Source organism: Cheilinus undulatus, linkage group 14, assembly GCF_018320785.1.
Source record: "Cheilinus undulatus linkage group 14, ASM1832078v1, whole genome shotgun sequence".
NCBI classification, from domain to species: Eukaryota; Metazoa; Chordata; class Actinopteri; order Labriformes; family Labridae; genus Cheilinus; species Cheilinus undulatus.
Genome location: NC_054878.1, coordinates 27,395,931 through 27,420,526, shown reverse-complemented (window position 1 = coordinate 27,420,526; position 24,596 = coordinate 27,395,931). Strand labels below are relative to the sequence as shown.

The window sequence follows — 24,596 nt, the reverse complement described above, 5'->3', positions numbered from 1 at the left end:
CGCCGATGTTGGAAGAGCCATGCATTAAGTACATGGATGGCAATCTACTCAGCTCGTTAGGAGGAAATTCTCAGAGACGCAGTGGCCATCAGGCATAATTTCCATTAAGAATTCATATGGGGAGGGTTTCAAAATTAAGCAATGTCGATAAATGTATGATTCTGAATATGTATGAAAAGAAAAATGGATAATGTTGGCCCCAACGGAAAAAATAGGTCTGATATGCAAATGCAAGGAAAATGGTGATGTGGTCTAGCACATGGTGTGCTTTTTCTCAAGTTTTCCCCAATTTTTGATACATAATCTGCTGTTTTCTTATTGATCCATACCCAGAGAGTCATGAGCAGATTCCAGGTTTCATTAAAGCTCATTATTAAATGCATGACTAATCAAATAATAAGTCTTTTCTTTACACACTGAAAAGTGTGACATTTGTTGCAAAAATGCATGCATCTAGTGTTAAAGCAAACACAAAGTTCAAAGGCTCACCTGTCATCAGGTCTGAGGGTGTGACAGTAGAAGTCAGAGCGATTAATGAAGAAACCGGTCCGCTTTACTACATTCTCTGCTATCATGCTCAGGCGGTCCAGAACGTTGCACAGCTTGCTAAGAGAGAGAGAGAATAAAAGAAGGGTAAGACAAATAAAAGTTATAAAAGCAGATCCAATTCTCTGTACTCTGCAGCAATAACTATGATAAAGCAATGGTTTACAACACCTATATAGAATGTGTAATATCCCTGCTTAACATCATGTTTTCAAAGGCATAAACCAAGCCAAACAAGGTAAAAATCCAGGGTTCATAGTCAAACAGGGCTTTAACACTAAGGAGAAAGTGAAACTTCTCACAGAGGAAGAGGCATATAACCAGAGATCAGAGCAACTGCTCTCTTGTGGGTGGCTGCCAACATTATTCTAATTCCTTTCTCGCAGTTCAATCGAATTAAAACTTGATCCAAAATCAATAATGTCTGAACAAACGTGCCAAGATGCCAGCATTGATGTGTGGTTGAATATTTCATGGAACAATTCTACTATAAATAAAAAATGGTGTAAATCTAAGGTGTGAAGAATACCCACAATATCATTAGGCTGATAGACCACAGGGAAGAGGACATACTTTTCAATTTATAATCCCCTGAATGCACACTCAAGATGACACAGACAGACTTTGAGACCTAAACCTGCCATAGTGGTTGTAATTACACAGTGAAGATTCCACACACGCAAGATCTCATAGAATCTCACGCGACTAAAATGGACTTCAGAAGAAAATAACGAGGGATGATCAAAATCCTTGGCTGGCTGTCCTGGTGTGAGTTACACTTGCAGCAAAAAGATAAAAGGCAGGTAAAGGAACAAATTCTGTCTAGGATGAAGGCATGGTTTTGTTTATAAGACATCCAGTTAGTGACACTACCCATTATGGGTAGGAGTGTCTTGATTAGAGGTTGGACTACTTTGAAAGGACGACCAATGACAACCAATGAGAGCAAGAAGATAATATAAAGGGGCTGCAGCACACAGATATGGATGGGATGCACATTAATGTGAAGGAACATTTCAATCAAGTATTTTTAGTGAAATGCAAGGATCAAATTAAAGGATATAATCAAGAAAAAAATCATAAAAATGTTGTCTACTGTAACATTTAACCTCTATTTTTCCCCTTAGTGTTGCATTTGTAGTATTATGAATGTGAATAAGATATCCATACACCAGTGCATTGCTTGTACCTCTTAGTGTAGCGGGCCATGTCCCAGGCGATGTAGTCGATGCAGTTTTCTGGAGGAAGGAACTGATTCAAATTGATCACAGCCGGGTAAAGCTCTTCACTCAAAATCTTCTCGTGTTTCCTTTTTTCTCGTTTCTGTAGTAAAAAAAAAACACGTATACATCACATGTTCGACCATGAGCCACAAAAATCTTATAAAAAGGTCTCATGTGCATTTATAACAGACATATAGACTGTAAGGTTCCCTTGAGGCCATCAGCACGATCTGTCACGTCAAACATGAGGCACATGTTGTTCCTTTTGATGTGTTCACAAGGATCTACTCAGGCCTTCTCCCCAGTGAACTCACAGAAGAAAAGAGAAGCCAGAGATAATCTACTGGATGTATATATAATAGAAAGAACAGGGCTGAGTATGGAAACATCAGATAGATGAGGAGAATATAATAGGGAAAAAAGCTCTGCAGGGGATGTGGAGATTTTCAAAGTTGCAAAGGCATGAAATAGCTTTTGCATTTAGAATCTTAATTAAGTAGAAATGCTAATTTTTGTAGATCTAAAAAAAACCATCCAATGAATGGCTCAAGAAACCATCTTTTTTATGATTTTTTTGCCCTATTTGGGAAGGACAGCTGAAGAGAGACAGGAAATATGGGGAAAAAATGGGAAGACGTGAACAAAAAATCATAGAGACCTATTTATGGGTACCTGCTCTACCGCGTTAGCTAAACTGGCACCCTAAGGTAACCATTTCTATCTATTTAAATAAAATGATACTGCATTGTTAGACTTAGAATTAAAACTATTTCTGTAATTTAGGAAGTAAGCAAGCAAGAAAATGTATTTGTTAATGCAGTACCTCTCTCCTCTCAAAAATTATTTAAAACAAGGAACAAACAATAGATAAAACAGATATATTTACATAATGTATAATAAACTGTAGTTTAAAAAGGTTTTTAAAAATTAAATAGACATATGAAACAAATCAATACTAGTCCCCCTTCTGTTTTTATGACAACCGCTGATGCTTTCGTTGTAAAGTGACTGGTTAAACCGATCATTGCTAAACCATAACACTGGTCTTCAACATGAAACAGATGGTAGATCCTGGTGTAACTTATTCCCTGTGTCGGTCAGCAGTTGTTGGCTGTTACTCTGTTTATTGTAACTATGGATGGATGTATATTATGTGAACTCAAGCTTTTGGCTACATTGCTTTAGTGCAGCACACTAAGCATAAGCTACATGGTGGGTAAGGCTTCCTTTTGGCGAGAAAGTGAGTTTTAATGCTTTTCTTTAGATAAAACAGGACAGGCTGTGTAACTCACAGTTCCACAGACAGTGCAGGCAATAGGAGAGGAACACTAAAGCTGCTTATGCTAACAAGTGCAGCTTACAAGTTACAACTCCCCCTTCTCTACATCAGGGAAGGTGGAGACAGAGAACGGAGCTCATAGTTCTTTAATGATTGACTGGGAAACATTTTTTGTAAGCTGCTTTAAAAGAATCCGTACTATCCAGTCACCTATCAAAATTCCAAATACTAGTACCAAAAAAATTGAATATTGAACTAGAAAAGCACTCATTAGCCCTATCTCCCAATAGTGAAGAATCCTATAAAAATATTCCTGGATTCAGACGGTGATCCGGATGACTCCCAGAATCTAATTTGCCGATTACTCCCTCCCCAGTGTGGTGGAGACACGGTGAGGCAAAGCACTGGCTTCCCTATGTGTGGACTGTCATGGCAGAAGCACCCATGGTCTCACCGGACGACTGAAAGTCATGGCAGAGGGTGAATAGTCCCCTGTTCCTCCCAGCATTGTGAGTATTCTCCCTACAATTCACTGTCTTTCTCTCTGTTATGCTCTGACTCATCTCCTCGACCGGGCATGCGTCTTTTTAACTCTATAAACTCCGAAACTTTGAATGAATTACTCATGTCCGCCATCTCCTGGTGTAAAGTGGTAACAGCGCAGACCTCTGCCATTAGCCCTACCTCCCAATAGTACAGAATCCTTAAAAAAATTCCTTGATCCAGATGGTGATCCAGATCAGATTAGATCCCAAAATCTAATCAGTTCTTCCTTATGCCATTTCTGACATTTCCTGAAAATTTCCTGAAAATCCATCCATGACTTTTTGAGTTATGTTGCTAACAAACTAACAAACAAAAAACAAACGAACAAACCCACCCAATCACATAACCTCCTTGGCGGAGGTAATAAATACATTTTCTTAATTTATTGATCCTGGTCAAGTATAAACTCAGGATCTTGTTGCTGAAAGCATGTTTTTTTAAGATATAGCTAAGCTTTTAAAGAAGACTTAAAATATATTTAAAAGGAACCCAACATGATCAGACAAATTCACGTAATTGGATCGATATTTGTATATCTTATATGTATTATGACCAAAATACTCAATAGATATCCAATACTGAGTAAATTTGACCTTAAAAACTCACCAGTAGGCAGCCATGTTTTGGTCCACACTGGTAGTGTGATGTAATTTGGCCAGAGCGCTCCTCACCTTACTTGGCCTCAGCCAGCTGTCTCAGACTATCAGACTGGCCTCCTGGTGAGTTTATAAGCTCAACATTACTGAAAATGCAGATATGTAGTCAGTTTTTGTTGTTCAGTATACATAAGAGAGCTACAAATACAGTCATGGATGAAAGTATTGGCACCTTTGGAATTTTTCCGGTAAATACTCCCTTTCTCCCAGAAATTGTTGCAAATAAAAATTCTTTTGGTATACACATGTTTATTTCCTTTATGTGCATTGGAACAACATAAAAAAGCAGAAGAAAAAGCCAAAATTGACACAATGTTACAAAAAAACTCAAAAAATGGGCCGGACAAAATTGTTGGCACTCTTGACTTAATATTTGGTTGCACACCCTTGGGAAAAAAAATTACTGAAACCAATCGCTTCCTATAACCATCATCCATCCATATATCCATCAGCTTCTTACATCTCTCAACTGGAATTTTGGATCACTTCTTTTGCAAACTGCTCCAGGTCTCTCAGATTTGAAGGATGCCTTCGTGCAACAGCAATTTTGAGATCTCTCCATAGATGTTCAACGAATTTATATCCGGGCTTGTTGTTGACCACTTCAGAACTCTCCAGCACTTTGTCTCCAACTATTTCTTGGTGCTTTTTGAGGTATGTTTGGGGTCATTGTCCTGCTGGAACACCCATGACCTCTGACGCAGACCCAGCTTTCTGACCTACATTGCGTCCCAACATCTTTTGATAGTCTCCAGATTTCATGACTCCTTGCACACAGTCAAGGTACCCAGTACCAGAGGCAGTAAAACAACGCTCCTGCCACAGCGCTTCATTTCATTCAGATGACGACATATGGACCGAGCTGACACTTTTGCACCCTGAGTCTGCAGGACAGCCTGAATTTGTGTGGAAGTTGACTGAGGATGTTTATCCACCATATCAACTATCCTGAGTTGCATTCTTTTGTCAATTTTTCTCTTCCGTCCACGTCCAGGGAGATTAGCCACAGTTCCATGGGTTATAAACTTCTTGATTATATTACGCACAGTGGACAAAGGAATTTCAAGAGTAGATGGTCTTGTAACCTTGAGATTGTTCATATTTTTCCACAATTTTGCTTCTTAAGTCCTTGGACAATTCTCAGCTCTTCTTTCTCTTCTCCATGCTTGGTGTGACACAAACAGGCACACAAAACAAAGGCTGACTCAAAATTTTTACATTTTAACTGGCTTCAGTTGTGATTTCTATATTGCAAGCACCTTGTACTGCCACAGGTGAGTTTAAATGAGTATCACATGCTTGAAATAAAATTATTCACCACAGTTTTAAAAGGGTGCCAACAATTTTGTCCAGCCCTTTTTTTGAGTTTTGTGTAAAATTGTGTCAATTTTGGCTTTTGTCTTCTGCTTTTTAGTGTTGTACCAATTCACATAAAGGAAATAAACATGTGTATACCAAAAACATTTGTAACTGCAACAATTTCGGGGAGAAATGGTGCATTTTATAGAAAAATTCCAGGGGTGCCAATACTTTCATCCATGACTGTATCTATCCAATAAGATGAACTTGTCTGATTATGAAGGGTTCCTTTGAAATACTGTGACCTGGTGTCCATCATGTTATGTCTCACTTTTGATTGATCCCCAGCAGCGATAATAACCAACTTGGACGCATCACTGAGCAGCTCACATCAACATCCACACATCAAGCTGAGTAACACAGCATCAAATTACAGACACATTTCCTCCGCCATTCAAATGGAGCGTGTCATTCAGCGTGGCACATGCACAGCACACACACATTTACCCTTTCTAGGCATGTATGACAGACCAGAAACAGACTTCTTCAGAAAAGCACACATGTTCTGTTCACAGGTTCACCGTCTGGGCTGATAATCACTGTCATTGTATATAGATGATGTTGTAGATCACAGTTTATAATGCGAATCCAAACTGTCGCTCATGCACATGTAGAAACACGAGGGGGCTGCTCATGAACATTTTAATGGAGTGAATGAGCTCAAATTAGGCAAATGGATGTTTTTGCACAGTAAAACAGTGTGTTTGATTAATGCCTTTTCCTTTTTTTGCCTTACAACTCTTCTCTTTTTGTTTTGGGGCTTTGTTTGGAGGTTGCAGACATTTTGGACAGGATTTTTCTTTCTAACAAAAAAAGGATGAAATAAATATTTTAAAAGTATCTATTCAAGAGGAGAAAAGTTATCTCTCTCAAATGGACTTAATTAGCTGGTTGCACATGTTTTTCCATGTGTGCTCTTCCCCTCTTCACACAAACACCCATGACAAAACCATGCACCCATCCAACACCGAGCAGACCCCAGCCACCACCATGCAGAGACGGACTGTCATGATTTCATGCTTAATTGCCAATTCCTTCCTCTTTCTGTCTCTCTGGGATAAGTAAGAGGGTGCGTAGCGTATGAGCAGGCCGTCCCCTCCCTTTGCTCCCCGCCGCCTGCACATAGGCACATGGCTGTGGCTTGTGCGGACCTCCGAGGTCTGCGATTGGTCCCTCGCCTCACAGCTCCCCTTGGGAGTGACAACGTGAGCTTGGAAACCGAAGCTACAGAGTGTATGGCTGTGTGCCCAAGTGTGTCCATGCGTGTGTGAGCGAAAACACAAAGCAAAAATTACTACTGGAGCTGTGGCCTTAAATGAGAATGTGTACAAACTGTTGCTCACAGGGTTGAGGAGTAAGAAATATATGCTAAAAGGAAGTCATGCAACAATTTAATGACTACTTTGTGTATGCACACAAGATTAGATGGAGTATTCACCTTCAAAGCTGAATCATCTCCATTCGCTATCATCACCATTTTATTGAATTTACCATGAGCTCAGAAAAGGCAATGTTACTTTCAAAGTATACTAGCCGCTGTGTGTTTTTGTGTGTTCAGTGCAAAACATAGAATGATCAATATATCACTTCGCATTTCAACAGCTAGTAATCACAGGTCCCTTGTGATAATGAAAGTCTCCACAACAACAACAAAAAAACAATATCTATTCAATCTTTTGCCAATTACACAACCGCTGCCACCACTATTGAGTAACGACCTGCTGAGTGACTCCACAATCTGGGAATTTTCTTCAACAAACATCCACATCTGAGTCTTACGTAACTCTTACACAAAGCAGCCAGTCGTCTTTTTAAGGTACACATGATGATACAACTGTCCTTCTCTATACATAACCTTACCAAAAGTCTGAAATTAACACCCACCCACCAAGCAGGTAGATTTTCCATCTGACCAGTAAATTTCAGAGGGTAATGTGACACATGACAGGTAAATATTTGTATCAAAGTAATCATGGATAAGAAAACTAAGTTGAAGCATGTTTGGCATAAGAACAGCCTATTCTGATGTTAGAAAGAGCACAGATTTTGAACAGTCTGATTTTGTATTTTCAGACATAGGAGGAACACAAAAAAGGATTTTTGTGGGTCAGTAGATACATCAGATCCAAAAATATACTAGAAAAAAATTCTTCAAAGTAGTTGTTTTATATGCCCCCTTTAAAGGTGATTTTTTGGGGGACATTTTGCTTTTATTTGATAGGACAGAGGTGGTTTACGTTATACAGGTTTTAGGCATTCAGCTTTTATAAAAAGATCTATTTTACAGTAAAACTGAGATGTACAGGAGAAAAACTAGAGGCAGAGAACCAGAAGGGGATCACATACGAGTTGATACCTCTCATAATCTGATGATTTAAAATCATTTACATAGAGTAGAAACAAATATTACACACAGATGAAGAGAAAAAACTATGCAACTTTATGAGTTACTGCAAAGACTGAAGACCTATTCTGGAAACATTTCAGAATAAAAACACTGTATGACAACGGGTGTAGACTCACCACTGAAACAAACTGATTGGGCTTTTACTTAAAAAAACAAAACAAAACAAAACAGAAGAGTGCTGAACCTGTCATGTCAGCCTAAAATTAATTGACTGACAGGATACACCCACATGAACAGATGTTCAACCGGCTTCAGACTCAACTATGTTCACGCTTTCATTCATGCGTTTAGGTTAAAACAAGTAACAAGCCTGTTTTTACACTGTAAGGAGTAGAAATTACAGATATCTGTGTTCAAATGTACAGAGTAAAAGTAAAAAGCCATCAGAAAAATAAATACTTGAGTGAATTACAGATGCCTGAAAAATCCAGTCAAGTACAATAACAAAGTATTTGTACTTTGTTTCTTCCCACCTGTGGTTACACAGGGTGCATGAGTGTTACCTTGACCAGGTTGAGAATAATGATGGGAGAGCCGAACCGCTGCAGCATCTGGTCAAAATGGAGGGCAGCTACATGGGCGTATGGGTCTGCCTGGTCCACTGAAAAAGAAATTAAAGTTACAGTTAATATTCAGGGAATTTTAAGTGTTATTGAAGTAGTTAAAAACACAACATCAGGTGTTAAAAATGAAGACAATGCAATGCTTTAAAGAAGTGCAGTTCCTCTTCAGTTCTTAAAACCATTGCATTCGGTGTTTTTGATGTTGGTTTGTATAAGGCACTTGATATCATTAACTATATTAGCTACGAGAGATTTCAGTCTGTGTTGTCCCTTTAAGGAGAGCACGACAATGGCACCAGCAAGGAAGCTAGGCTATATCACCCTACAGGCAGGTACAGAAGCTCAGAGAAATGTAGTGTATTTTAGGTCTAAATGTGCCAAAACTCAATGTTAGCTCACATGTTTGCAGAGATGTAGTGATATTCAAAATTCATACCATGATGATAGTGTCTAAAATTTCTCAGTTTTAAGTGATATCATGGTGGTGTTATAATTTACCGAACATGTTCAAAAAGTAAGGGTACCTTATTTGGAATAATTTCACCATATATTAATTAAACAAAATCAGCAGCACAGCACTTGTTTTGTCTTTTTTTTTTTTTTGAAATATCAACATATTAACTAAATGCAAAAAAACATATTAAATGTTTATTCTCACAGGCACTGTGTTAAAAAGGTCAAAAAACTTTGATACTACTTTTTTGATATCATGTGCTTTATTATTAAATTTGAAAGGACAGAAAAGGACCAAAATAACCAAAGCAAAACAGATACAAGTCATTTTAGACCCAAAGCTCATTCGTCTTAGTCGTTATAAATACTAATATTGATACTTTTATTGTTTGGTGGAAAGATAGGAAAAAGGAAATAAATTTTTATTACATAAGTGATATAAGCTGAAAGCTTGAGGCCATAAAAAAGCTCATATCATTGAACAACCACATTTGTTGTCATTGCAACTGTATTTATTCAGGTTTCTCATTAAAAACTAAGTTTTAATTTTCCTCATGTTACATTTAAACACCACCCAGGATATTTACATTTGCCAATTTTAAAGAGTGACCTTTAACGCATCATAATATAACCATCTCTCAGCTTGTTAACTAAGCTAGCTTACATCCATTCAGCAAATGTCAACCCTGATTTCCAAAATTGGATTCTAATTTTTAACTAGAAAAGCACTCGGAGAGCACAGACCTCCGCCATTAGCCCTATCTCCCAATAGTGAAGAATCCTTTAAAAACTTCCTAGATCCGTCCCCATGTGCCCCCCACTACGGCATTCGCCAATCACTCCCTCCCCGGTGGGGTGGAAACACGGTGAGGCAAAGCATTGGCTTCACTACGGATGGACTGTCATGGTGGAAGCATTGCCTGCTGGTGCCAACAGATGCACTGACAGTCTCACCCACTGTCTCACTGGATGACTGGAAGTCATGGCAGAGGGTGAATATTCCTCTATTCCTCCCAGCATTGTGAGTATTCTCGCTACAATTTGCTGTCTTTCTCTCTGTTACGCTCCGACTTGTCTCCTCGACTGGGTTATGCGCCTTTCAAACTGTATAAACTCCAAAACTTTAAATAGAAACACATTCAAAATGCTGCTGGGATTGAAGTTACTCAAATCCACCATCTCCTGGTGTAAAGTGGTAACAGCGCAGACCTCCGCCATTAGCCCTATTTCCCAATAGTACAGAATCCTTCAAAAAATTCCTGAATCCAGAGGGTGATCCGGATCACTCCCAAAATGTAGTCAGTTCCTCCTGATGCCATTTTTGACATTTCCTGAAATTTTCATGAAAATCTGTCCACAACTTTTTGAGTTATGATGCTAACAAACTAACAAACTAACAAACCCACCCGATCACATAACCTACTTGGCGGAGGTAACTAGTCATACTTGCTATAAAGTTTGGGAGTACTTTCCAGCACTGAGCAGATGAGGAAGATTATTGTCATGTAGCAGTTGTAGCCAGTGGTATGATTGCATGCTTCTCCCAGTACAGCCAGAATCTCTTTTTATTCAAGACTGCAGTTGAAAAAAACTGATTCGTGGATTAATTTGATGCACAGTGCTGATTTGCTTTGAGCTCATGTTCCCCCCTACAAGAACTGATCTATGCTTTTGCACCAATGATAAGATAGCCATATCGATAAGCTACAACATAATTGATTCCAGGATTTTTTAAATTGAGGAACAGGTTTTATATAACCAGGTCTCAATCTCCATCTCTTTTTATATGTGCATGGTGAGTGGGGGGGTATTGATTATGTAACTCATCTGTTTCAAATAGATCAAGACAAAGAGATTTTTCATAACTTTACATAATTAGGGGGGTTGAGTTGACTGGCAGGTGGACGCAGCAGCTAACCAAGAGGCCCACTTCATATCCACCCGTTTTTCTGTTAGCTAAATTGCCTGAAAGTTACGCAATGATTTTAAGTAAACAGAAGATGACCACGCCCTGTTAAAACAATAAGAGCTCAGTGTAGAGATCCCTAAACCCAGTTAAACCATCAACGTGTCAACCATGTAGACCATGTTACAAAGACTTTTCCATGTTTCACACACACTGTTTTTTGTTGTTTTATCTATTTATTTGGCTTTTTGCCTTTAATTAGATAGAACAGCTGAAGAGAGACAGGAAATATGGGGAGAGAGAATGGAGGAAGACATGCACCAAACACCTGGAATCAATCCTGCAACCAGTGTGTCAAGGACTATAGTCTATATACTGTACTTGGGCATCTGCTCTACCCTCTGGCCTAATCTGGCACCCACAAGGTCTTCCACTAACACAGGCAAACCAACGTCTTTTCACCTTTTAATTGTAGCTGTATGCCTCCTAAAAGTAATTAATTATCTTTTGTACTAGTCTGTACAGGCCAAATGGAGATTCCTTCATGATGTGAGCCAGCCTCAAGTGGGCCCCTTAGGAACTTCAGCTTTTAGCGATTCCATCTGGTAAACAGCAACAAAAAATGTTGGACTTTTGAAGGGCAACTGTAAACTCAGTGGTTCATAACAAATCAGGGGTTAAGATTATCTAGGGATAGGACAAAATAATCAGGGATATATAGCCTTGACTTGTGTGATACACTAATCAAATTGCGGGCACTTTATATCCATTTAGTAATAAAAATGAAATACAACACAAGACTCCTTGCCAAGTTGACACAACGCATCACCACGTGACTCAACTTCTCAAGGTGACACTTATGACATGAATGAGGTGAACATGAAGGGAGTGTAAACTTCATCAGCATTCCTGATGAAGACGCTTTGCTGAAATGCATCTGTTGTAGGTCTGTTCACAGCTGCTCTGCCAAGACTGGTGTTCCGGGAGGTTATTCTGACATCCTGCAAAGAAATTCATGCTGAAACTCTCCAAAACCTCACAAGTTCAATGGATGCAAGAATTGTGAAGGTGATATCAAAGAAGTGGTCTTTATGTTAACATGTAACTTGGCCTGTTAAGATGTTTTTGATTAAAATAGCTTTTGATTTTAGTAAATATGACCTCCTAATGCTGCAAATTCAACAAATGACCATTTTCAGTTTTTTAAAACTCTGTCGTAATGTGGAATAATTAATAATAATCTTTTTTTTTTTTAAATAACGGTTATCATTATGAAGTTTGTTCAAAAACATTTAAGTTATGCTCTAATGGCTGATGACTTGAAAAATACTTTGACTGTCATTTGCAATAATTAGGAAAGTAAGAGAAAAATGTCATTTGCTTAATAATGTGGAAAGCGGTGTATAAGACATTAGGGACAATAAGTGAGTTGACTGGTTTACTTTCCTGTAAACTGTTTTGCAGTCATGCACCTCAAGAGTTTTTACTGTTTGGGCATGCTCCTTTGTCTTTTGTTTGTATCGTGAGTTATCCTGTGACTCCCACCCAAAACTGTCACATGTGAATGCTAATATGGGAACAGTTAAACTTTAAAACGCAAACAAATCCTAAAATGATTCCTAGAACTGAAGTTTCCTCACAAGTATTGAAGGTGTAAACTAGGTTGATGAGGTAACTTGTCTTAATGGGGCTATTCTGTTTCACTGAGCCACACACTGGGCAAACAAAGACACCTAACATGCTGTTCTGTTCCTTGGTCCCCGATTCCTGTATTCACTCCCAATTTCTGTCTATTTTCCATCCATTCATTCTTTATTTTAAAATCATATTTAGTGCCTCCATTTCCCTCTCCCGTGGAGCCACACACCTGCAGCCGGCTGTCAAATTGGACCACTGAAGCAGCCAGAGGAGAGACAGATGAAAGGAAATAGGTCAGATCACAGCTCAGAAACGTACAATACAAACACAAACTCAAGCGTGTTCACTCTCAACATTTAGTCCAAGGCCTCATAGATGTCAGTTTATGTCAACATAAAGGGATAACAGCCAGTAACATTCTTTTTGTACCATGGGGAAGGGAATGTAGATAACAGCAGTGATGATGTAAATGTAGTGTAAGCCATTTAGGTCATTTCCTTCACAACACCGACATTTGTGCACTTCAGAGCAGTCATAAAGAGACATTTATTCACTTATGTAATAACGAGTCTTCATAGATAGTAGTGTAAGATGGTGGACTGTTCTCTGAATTCACAGACACTGAGCTCAAGCCGTCTCTTTGCCACTTTGCTGACCTAAATTTGCTTAATAGACATCATTCTATGCAGCCTGCATAACAATCAGATAAATATTACAAAAGCAGTGAATGTGGTTTTTTTTTGTCACTTTCACTGCACTCAAGGTGGTTGTAGACTAAAAAATCTGTGACAAAGGTATGTTTAAATGTGTTTTCAATTATTTTTCCATTATGAGCAGATGGAAAAGCGGTCTTTGGGGGAGTTCTCAATTGTTTCTTTGCTCATCCGCTGCTGGATAAATGTGTCACAGCTTGTGTGTGGTTGCATAACAAAACACCTGCAATGGCACACACAAAAATTAAGCAATTGTTTATACTGACCTAAATTGTTCTTGCAGGTACATTTACAAGAATATGGCAATTCTCTTTTTTTTTTAACCAAGGTTAAATCATATCTATGGCACTCTCATGACTGTCTGGTTAACATTAATCTCTTCTTATCTAAGTCAGCTAAGAGAAGAAGAGACTGGAATAGCAATTTTAAACCCAAGCAGCAATCTCCAGTGTTAAAAACTAAGATTAAAAAATTAAGGAATCCCCTTAAGTTGTATATTGAACAATCAGGTTGGGAGCTTGAATTCAACTGTAGTTCTTCACAAGTTGTTTAAATGATTGAATTTAAAACGTATAACAACCTTGAAAGTGGCATTTACAGAAAAAATAAGTTAGATGTAGATTAGTAAAAAAATAATGAACATAACTTACAAAATCCTGTATTTTTGTCCCAATGAATATCTTAAAAATGTACAAGCTGTCTTCCTACGTGCTATGTAAGAGGTAAAAATATCAGCTAAGACAGGGGTGTCAAACCCAAGGCCCGGGGGCCAAATCCAGCCAGTGGGACAGTTATACCCGGCCCACCAGATTATATCTTATTATTATTATAACTGGCCCACCAGTATGATAAAAAGTCAGGAATGTGGGAAAAGAAATTTGTGTTTAATTTCATATTTTCTCATTTGCATTTTTAAAATAATTATGACTTAAAGTTATGGTTTTGACTTTTTATATCATATTTTGACCTTTTAAAATTATGAAATTGAATTTTATCTTACATTTTGACATTTTAAACTCCTAACTTTGAATTTTAATCGCAAACATTAACCTTTTCTATTTAAAATCTTAAATTTTTAGCTCATCTTTGGACCTTTATAACTCAGTATTTTTAATTTTATCTCATACTTTAACATTGAAAACTCATTATTTAGAATTTTATCTTATATTTTGACCTTTAAAACTCTTGAGTTTAAAATTTATCTCATATGTTCACCTTCTAAACTCTTTATTTAGAATTTTTTTTCTCATATCATGACATTTTCAACTCCTAAGTATTTACCTTTTTGATTCAAAAGTTTAAATTTTTTTATCTCATCTTTTGACCTTTAAAACTCATAATTTTGATTTTTTTTAACTTTAACTGTTAAAGATCATGATTTTAACTTCTGACTTTTTTTTAAACCTCAAAAACATCTATAATCAATGTTACTTTTTTCCCCCCTATACTTTGTTACAGGTGAAAATGAGGTTGACAGTTTATGGGAAATTTTGACCCAGTTAGGCCCTCAGGTCAGACCCAAATTCAGAATTCGGCCCTGCTGTGATTGAGTCTGACATCCTTGAGTCAAGACATAGAGGTAGAGTTAATCTTTGCACAAAAGAAACTATTACACACTTCATTAGGTAAAATAAACAGTGTCTTTCTTAGTCCTTGTTGCTTGTTCTGTCTCCTCAGGTATGTTTAAAAAATCATAGTATACTGGTACTAAGGACCAGCTGTGTCAAACTACATGTATACACCCAATTAAATGGAAAGTGGTGCTGCAAGACTCAGCCAACACTTGGGAAATGTCAGACAAGGACGATCTAAAGGATCAAAGTGAGAGCAGAATGATGAGGTGAGTTGATCCACGGGGGGGGGTCTTCAGGACAAGTTTGGTGTCTCTATCTCTCATAAGAAAATGTCATATGAGGATGAATGAAAGGGCAAACTGGGTGAAAAATGATTTGGATTTAATACAAGCATTGTACACATGCAAGCAACAATGTCATCCTGTGTATGCGCACACACCAGCGGTCGCAGGTGTCATCAGTCTGAGGGACCTGATTGCCTCCCTCCGGCCTTGGTTTTGTGTTTTTATTCTGCTTATAATGAATGGATAACAAGATGAGAACCAAGACAGGGGGTGTCCTGCACTCACCTATTTTGCTATTTATCATTTTTTGTACCAGTGGATGAGATGAATGGCTCTGGCATAGAGGTAATATCTTATTTAAAAGCTTCTTTTCCGATGAAATTCTTCTTGGACAGCAGTTAGAATGAATACATTGTGCATTACAAACACAAAGAGATAAACACCTACTGAGGACTGCATGGTAAACCATTCAATGGAGCATATATGAGCCTCTTTCATTTGCACTCTGTCTTAATGCATGAGGGCAGCATACATATGAAAAACATATTCCATTGTTGGGAAATGTTACATCTAGCTTCTTAGGATTTTTTCACTATAAAAAGTAGGCATTAGTTGATGCCATCATACCTTTTTATCGGATTCTTATTGCACAGCATAATATTTAAGATCTAAAAGCATCCATTCAAGCTGCAAAGACAGAAGGATTTCTTACATCGTATTGGGGGTTTAGGCATCATGGTGGAGATGTCCTGTGACCAGTAGAGAGGAACTGAACCTCGCACCTGGACGTATGATGAGTAACTTCCTGCTGTGAAAGACATAACTGAGGCATCATGGACAATCTGCTCCGTCTCCACTTCATTAGCAACATCCCCCTGGTAAACATACAAAAAAAACACAATCAAGGTTTAGAAAAACAGTTGCACCACATGTTTGATTTTAAGTTGGCATTTCTGATTGACATGATCTTTATCAGCAAGAGAATGGATGAAATTTTTCAAATTTTTGGACAAGCAGTTTCAGGCTCAAAGTTTCAGGCTTAGGATAAACTGGCACTCTAAACTTTGATGAAATGCAACAAATGCATGTGACATGATTTAAACCGCCAAAACACTAATTCATGTATTTATTTATCAATCTAGTAAAAGATAGATAATGGTCAAGCTCAAGAAAAGCATAATTGAGAAAACATGGTTCTTTGGTGTGGTGAGGTGGTTTCAAATCAATGTATTAACATATATATGTAATATGTATTTGATAAACAAGACATTCTGTCTAGAGGCTGTGTTGTAAATTATTCCTCATTTTTGGAGCCTGAAAATTGAATGCAGATTTTCTGACTTCAGCATAAACCCAGGAGACTTGAGGCATTAAACAATCAGTACAGTGAGTCTGATAGGGTCCAGAGCAGCATGGATGTTATGTAAGACGGTGAGTGTCCAATGAGGGATTTACATATAAAAGTGTTTATCACGCCTCCATGCCAGAAGAGTCCAAACAACTTTTTGTGCTGTTATGAGGATCCTCGATTATGAATGTAAGAGCAGACTGAAAGAATGAGTCTTGGGTGGAAGCAACAGCACGTCTGTAGGGATTTTCACCAAAATGTCTTAAAGACTGTTTTGGCAATACTTTTCCAAAAACTGACAGGGAAGTTTGATCTATTTCTGCACATAAACCTGAGTTTCTACCTATGTTTGCCAGTAAGCCCTTTAATCTGGTGCTTAAATGTAAGTGAATTATACCACCACATATCAAGATATTTACACACACAGTGGCCCTTTCAATACTGTTACAACTGACTGTGGATTTCCGTAGCAGATAGACTGTCTCATATCTCCATTGTAAGGGATTTATTTCACATCTATCTGGGAAGCCACCTATAGACTGTGTTTAGGAAGGGCAGAGCATTTAAAAAATTCTTGTAGGATAACTTGGCAAATGTTCAGTACATCACATTGATTTCAGGCCAATCAGAGCAACAACATATATGTCATAGTGGACATGCCAGCCCTTTTGAGCTAACTACATCTAGCACCACTGTGAGAAATCTAGTTCAGTTTGATCAGGATATTTCTTTCAACTCCCATATAAAACATGTTTCAAAGAAAGCCTTCTTTCCCCTAAAATCACTAAAATCAGGCACTTCTCAAAGCGATGCAGAAAAACTTGTCAACGATTTTATTACCTCTAGGTTGACTACTGTAACCCTCTTTTATCAGACTGTCCCAGTAAGTCACTAAAGACCCTTCAGTTTATCTAAAACATTTTTTCTTGGAAACCCCCCTACAGGTACCTACAAAAAGCAGAGCCCCCCCCCAGGACCCAAAAGAGAAGCAAAAGTGACACACTGATGCCAAAAATCAACACATATTTGAATTGTTTCACTGATAAAACCCTGAAAAAAGGTCTGTGCATGCTTTTCTAATCAAAAGACATTTATATACACTACTTAATAACTGCTTTTCATTGTTTAGTCAATATTTGCAAATCTAATTTTCGCAGCCTCAGAGCAGACAAAGCCTCGCACACACCCACCACCCCCCCCCCACCCGAAACAGAAACAGGAAAAGAGATTATGTCACTCCTGTCTTAGCTTCTCTGCATTGAATAAGTAGGGACTCTGGTATGCTCTCCTATTGGTAGGCGTGTCAAACTAGATGATGATGTAGGAAAAATTCTGACATGCTAGTCTTGTCAAGTTGTGGTGGTGGGGTGTCATGGAAACATTGTTAATTCTGTCATGCTACAAGAGCTTTTGTTGTTCCTGACACTCATCATTGGGTCTGATGTTTGATGATAAGCTGCAACAATGCAGTCTTGCCAAAATCTGTCTGAATTTGTGTAGTCTGAGCTGCCCGAAGGTGTATGGGAGGTAGATCCCTCAGTCCTTTAGAATCCTCTACCTGTCAGGGTGCAGGAGGTAGACACACTCTCTACCTTTAAGAGTAGGCTTAAAACTTTCCTCTTTCAAAAGGTTACAGTTAGGGCTGGCTCAGGCCTGGACCAGCCCTTAGTTAGTTATGCTGCTCTAGGATTAGACTGGCTGGGGTCCTGGCACACTGAGGGTGCTTTCACATTTAGGCTTGATTGATTTGAAAGGTGCTGCGCTGCAATCCCACTTTCCACCCCTGCACACTAGCAACATAAATCTGTGCCGCGGCCCACTTGCTGTACTCAGTCTAAAATAGCAGGTGGCACTTGCAGTATGTATGTAGCTGGTTTGCAAACCCGCCCAGGAGGGGAAAAAGAGGCTATCATGGCAACCACTCTGATCATGATCTGGGCGAAGATTGTTTGTGTTTCAACCTGGCAAAAAAGTCCATCCTGTCACGATGGATGTGTTTAAAATCACTTTTTAAGATGCCAGCAATGTTGCTCTTTGTATCTACACATCTACAGTACTAGTATGTGCAGCTCAGAGGATTTACTGGTCTTATGCTTTGCAGATACAGCTGTTTTTGAAGTGACAGGAGATGTTTATTGCCTTTGCATCTCATCTCGTTCACTGCAACTTTATTCATCTGTGAGGTGAGTCATAACAGACTGTTTGTTGACTTGATTCTGATGTTTTCTGCCTTTTGTTGAGAAAAGTGTGAACAAACTGCCGTACTGGGGAAGAAGTTTAATTTTTACGATGATGTCATATAGCTGACTCAACTCTGTCCCGTGTTCAGGCACAACTGCATTCACATCTCAATCAAATTGTGCAAGGGTTCACTTGAATCGCATCTGAGACCACCTCTCCAAGTGGGCCCAGAGGCGGTTTGTTTGCATTCACACTGACCAAAACAACCTGGACTTTGGGCTCAAGTGTACTCGGATCTGGGACCGGGCCCTTATTGTGAAAGCCACCTAAGCTTCTCTCTATATATACGTATATATATATATATGTTTGCATTCATATCATATTACTGCATATTATGTTCTCTTAGCCTTTACGTTCTAGTTCTGTACCCAGACCGCTGTATTTGTGGTAACTCCCCCAGCCTTCCCTTGCCTCATAGATTCGTTTGGATCTTTGGTACGGACAACCTGCTGCTGTAGACCCATCTGACTCTAACTACTATTATTATCATTATTGTTATTATCATGATTATTACTATAATTATTTCACATCTTAAAGTGAATTTAAGAACTGTTCAACTTGCATTGCTATCATCACCTTTATATATTTTATAGATCCGTTTCCTGCTGCCATTATTTTTGCTAATGCTGGTACTACAACGATCAGTGTACATCGCTGCTCAAGTTCTCCTGTTATCATGGACACTGAAGGATTACTACTGTGGATCTGCCTGTCTATAACTGCTACCAACATCAACCTTACTTTTTTACTATTGTTACAAGGCCAGTTAAATTGAATCTAAGAGCATTCTCTCTACTCATCCAAGCTGCTAAACTGCATTATTCTAATTTCTATCAGTCATGGTTGTTGCTGCCAATTCTTCACTTTTTGCTACCTTCATTATTGATGTTATAGCCATATCCTGCAAAATGGAAGATATGTTTATGGGGGTAACCACCATAAATCTGTCTTTCAATTCTTGTTTTGTTGTTTCTCTTGTCCCTCTCCTCTTATTGCTTTTCACCCACCCTTACCCCTCCTTCTAGTCCTTTCCAACCCCAGCGCAGCTTTGGCAGAGGGCTGTCAACATCAGTCTGGTTCTGCTAGACATCCCTGCCCCTTAAGGGAAGGCTTTTGTCACCACTGTAACAGGGCTAATTACTGCTTGTGCTGTGCTCATGGTGATTAACCCCAATCTTTATTATAACACACCACAACAGAGCGTACATTTATGACCTGCCCTCTTTGTAAAGTGTCTTGAGATAACTTGGGTTATGAATTTGTGTTATACAAACAAAGACTGATTGCTTGATCAAAATGGCCAGTAGCTCCATGTGATCATTTGGCTAGATTTCATGCTGGGTCAGGGTTAGGGTTGCCACCAGAGATCACCAGTCCAATATTCAACGTAAACATCTACATATTTTTCTAAACTATAAATTGAAAAATGTTAAAAGAAACCCCTACTAGTCTGTGACAACAGCTCAAGCTCAGTATGTTAAGCCTAAAGCACCAAGGGTGATTAATGAAATTACTTTTCATAATATCAGATGTGAACTTGAACTTCACCTTAAACAGAGTGTTATATCAAGTAATTCCCACAGGCTTTTCAATGCTGGATGCATAATAGCCTTTCAATGTATCAATCACAACTCTGCTTCTTGTACTGTGGCAAGACAAGCTATTTGTTTTGATAAAACCCAAGCAGAAAATGTTCTTCAATATCTTTATATAAGACTTCTTTATCTGGCACTGAGCAAATTAGTAGGAAAATTATTACATCTGGGTTCAAACCTATTCTCAGGATAGCAGTGGAAAATGAAAGAGGAAATCTATGTTTGGTCCTCCTCCCACAAACACACCACTCATGCATACTCAAGGAAGAGGCAGGTCAAATTAACCCCCTGTGATCAACCTGAGTCATCTCAATTATCTGGTGGCCCACAGCCTTGCCTCCACTATCTATTCTACAATGTTGCCTCGGCAACTGCTGTACCTCACAGTTGGCTCCTCTTTTGAGGAAGCGAGTCCCGGCAAATTTGCTGGAGCGTCTGGCGATGAGGGTGATGTGAACTGGTCGGCCATAGATCAGAAGCTCTGTATTGGTTGGTGAAGGAGGTGTAATCATAACAGTAAAACATGACAGCAACAAAACAAAATAGACTGTTAGCAAACAGACATTCAAAGAGAATTACCTTTTAAAGTTATTTTGTTGTTATTCAGCACACTTGTTCTTTTGACCCTTGATAGAAACAAGGCCTGACTGTTAAAGTGTATTTTTTTTTGAAATCTCGAATCTTTTCAAGAAACTAGTGAATATCATTAAATCCAATATGTAATGTGAAATAAGTGACTGAATAAATATTCACCCCTTTCATGTAAGTATTTCAAGTAAGTATTTTAATCTCTGTCAGGTTGCATGTGGATGGGGCATCAGGTCTACAGCCACAAATTCTGTTGGATTAAGGTCTGGGCTTTGACTTGGCCACTCCAGAACATCCACCTTGTTGTCTTTAAACCATTTCTGTGTAGCATTTACAGTATGCTTTGGGTCACTGTCTTGCTGCAAAATAAATCTTCTCCCAAGCTACAGTTCTCTTGCAGTCTGAATAAGATTGTCCTCCAGATTTTCCTATATTTTGCTGCATTTGTTTTATGCTCTACCTTTACAAGCCTCCCAGGGCTGGCTGCTGAGAAGTATCTGCACAGCATGATGCTGTGAAGTGAAGAACCCCGGGAACAGTTGTTGAATGCAGAGTCTTTCAGCTGCTGAAGCTTGTAACTCCTTCAGAGTAGTCATAGGTGTCTTGGTGGCCTCTCTCACTAGGCTCCTTCTTGCACGGTCACTCAGTTTGTGAGGACAGCCTGATCTTGGCAGATTAATACATTTATCTAACCGAACTCTGGTGGAGTTCAGGGCCTTGGAATTTTTTTATCCCTCCCCTGGATTATACTTTTCTATAACTTTTTCTCTGAGTTGCTTGGAGTGTTCTTTTGTCTTCAAGGTGTAATGGTAGCTAGGGATATTGATCAACAAGTGACTAGACTTTCCAGACACAGGTGTCTTCATACTACAATCACTTGAGACACATTCACTGCACTCAGGCGATCCCAATTCCACAAATTGTGAGACTACCACAGTCAATTGGCTGGACCTCTGTTGAATTAGGTTAGTCACTTTAAAGGGGGTGAATATGTATCCAATCACTTACTTCAACTTACATATTTTTATTGAATTGTCAGTACGATGCAGAAATCTGTTTTCACTTTGACATTAACATTTTTTTGTATTTTATCTATCAAAAAAGTAGAAAGTAAACCTTGTTGAGTGCTGGTGAAACTGAAAAACTCCTCAAATTAAGACATCATGGGACCAGTGAAAGTAGGCATCTAGTGTACTGGTAGATAGCAAGATTGCGAATAGATCTTTAATATATCAAATTACACACTTTACAGGATTTATTAGATGTCATCACACAGAAAGAAAAGTCATGGGAGTTTTCCCTCCCGGAGACTCCCTAAGACTTACATTCCAGTTCTGTGGCAAAATGTTTTATGTCATTGGTAATTAATTACTATTCTAAACCAACTTTCAATTTTGTGTCCGTAAAATTTAGTTTTAACATAAAACTTCAGGAAACTAGTTAAAGTAAAAATATAGGTATAAACTAATTAGAATATGTTATTTTTTAAAAGCATGCTTTATCTCTGCCTCAATTTCTCTCTTTCTTCTTTTTCCGTCATTGCATTACATAATAGCATTTTTAGTATAACAGCTGGATTTTGTGTGTTATGCCATTACTTAGGAATTTATAACCCAAACTGTGAAAAATATATGTGAACATCAGTTTAATGGAAGCCAAAATCACATATAAATGTTGCAATATAAACAGAGAATAAAGCTTTTGTTAAAAGTTTATTTTCAGTCTTTAATTCTTGCTCTATAGTGTTTCTCTCTGCATCTACACTCTCCTCTAATTCTCCCCTTATTGCTACCACGCTTCCTCTTGTGCTCCAAAAAAATATCTCTGAAGGCTAAACAGTTTCCAGGAATCGTCTTAACTTGATGCACCCACCAGTGTCACAGTGGCAGCCTGCCACCTGATGAGACACAACAGTGTTAATAGCAACACTGTCAAGTACACCTCATCTTAACAACCTCCTGCAACAACACAACATGAGAGCAGTCTTAAACTTAGCTATTAATTACAGGTAAAACGCAATTGAAAAATCAACAAGTAGCACAGCTTAATGATATGTATGCAAATGGGACTTGCTGGTAAATGATTGAAATCTGAAACCTGAGCCTAAGGCAGACTCTCATCATTATAAATCAGACTGTTTACTCAGCTCTAGTGGAGCCCAAAGCCTCTTTGCAGCAGTATCCCATGCATCATTTCTACAAAGTCTTCTCAAAGAATTATTAATGTAGAGACCAAAACAAACCCCTGGTATGCAGAATATATGTAGTTAAAGTTAAAGACCAAACAAAAAGTGTGTGCATGATGAAACAAGGTGTCTGCATTCAATCAAAATTAAAAACGGGGTCTGTATCTGATTTCATACACACAATGTTGCAGCTTTCTCCTCTGCAGATAACAGATGCAGAGATTACAGAAGTGACAGTGTTTACAAACCTGATAACCACTGCTTCATTTCCGTAATACTCGTTTTACTAAAGCCCTAACAACAAACACAAATTGCTTCAGGACTTTGGTGGTTAATCACACAATCTGGCTCACAGTGTAATCCACGTGCTTCGCTAGAGGCGGCACACAGTTCAGCAAGTGATGTTGAGGCTGAGAGATGAGGGGGAGTGCCAACAAAGGATGCCACTGTGAGAGATAAAGTTGTGTCCTTAACTTGTGTTTACAGCACGTTAAATTCTGACAAGAAAGTGTTTAGTTTTATGGACCTTTGTTTCATTAAACAACAAAGAAACAAGATCATTTTTTGAGATTAGGAAAAACACAAATAAGGGCATAAATCAAAATAACAGACACACAATTCTGTAGCACATAAGCAAAGATGATGTGACAAAGCCCAAAGGATACTAGACTGGCCACAAAAGCCATGGATTATATACATGAGCCAGTCATGATGCACGGTGTCCTTGATTCGTTCCAGCAGCTTACCGTTCCACACATACTTGTAGTACGGCTCGTTCTGGAGGCCATAAACCACTGTGGCAGAAAGGAAAGAACACATAAAACCTCTGGATTATTTCACTGTATCAGATCAAATTATCAGTAAGCAAGAAATGGAAAAGCACTGAAATGACTCAGGCCGACAGGTGGAACAGGAGCATTCTCAGAACGTTTAAACAAGGTGTTTACTATGATATGACAATACATGTTCCTAAAAAAAGACCACAACAGGAAATAATGTTTTCAATTAATTGTTATTGACTTCAACATATTTAGTCAACACACAGTTCAGAATATAACTGAGGTTTCTTGCTTTGGCAGATATTTCCAGGGCTTTGACATTTTTTTAACTTGGTAAAAGAAGAAAAACAAGCAAAAAATTCACCAACATTATAAAGTATGTCAATCAATTAGAATGGAAAGGCCTTATTCATAACATGGAACACATTAACCTCAACTTCTTTTGATTGAAGAAACATGTACAGTATGTGTTGCAATGTCAAAGTAGCACAAAAACAATCAATCACCACTATCTTCTTCAGTTTTTTTTCTAAAATTGTTCTTAAAGTTTCGAAGAGAAACCTACATCATATTTATGATGTTTTCAAAGTGCTAGATTGTTGTTCATAAACTGATGAATTCCATGTGCTCATGAACAGAAAGCCTGTGCATGTTCCCCCCTAATTAGCATAGAGAAATGCCTCTTTAATGCCCTTAAACTACATGAGACTGCA

The 24,596-nt window shown here is 38.4% G+C and overlaps 1 protein-coding gene across 2 annotated transcripts in view; it reads right to left on the bottom strand.

The window, feature by feature from the left end:
* Nucleotides 1-24,596, bottom strand: part of fig4a (FIG4 phosphoinositide 5-phosphatase a) — a 95,239-nt gene that overhangs the window by 48,235 nt on the left and 22,408 nt on the right. For both annotated transcript variants that reach the window (XM_041805452.1, XM_041805454.1), the window contains exons 8-13: nt 23,770-23,898; nt 20,712-20,812; nt 15,860-16,022; nt 8,520-8,617; nt 1,736-1,869; nt 490-606 (exon numbers count right to left, since the gene is read on the bottom strand). In XM_041805452.1, coding sequence (XP_041661386.1) covers nt 490-606; nt 1,736-1,869; nt 8,520-8,617; nt 15,860-16,022; nt 20,712-20,812; nt 23,770-23,898 — 742 coding nt within the window. The remainder of the gene's footprint in view (nt 1-489; nt 607-1,735; nt 1,870-8,519; nt 8,618-15,859; nt 16,023-20,711; nt 20,813-23,769; nt 23,899-24,596) is intronic.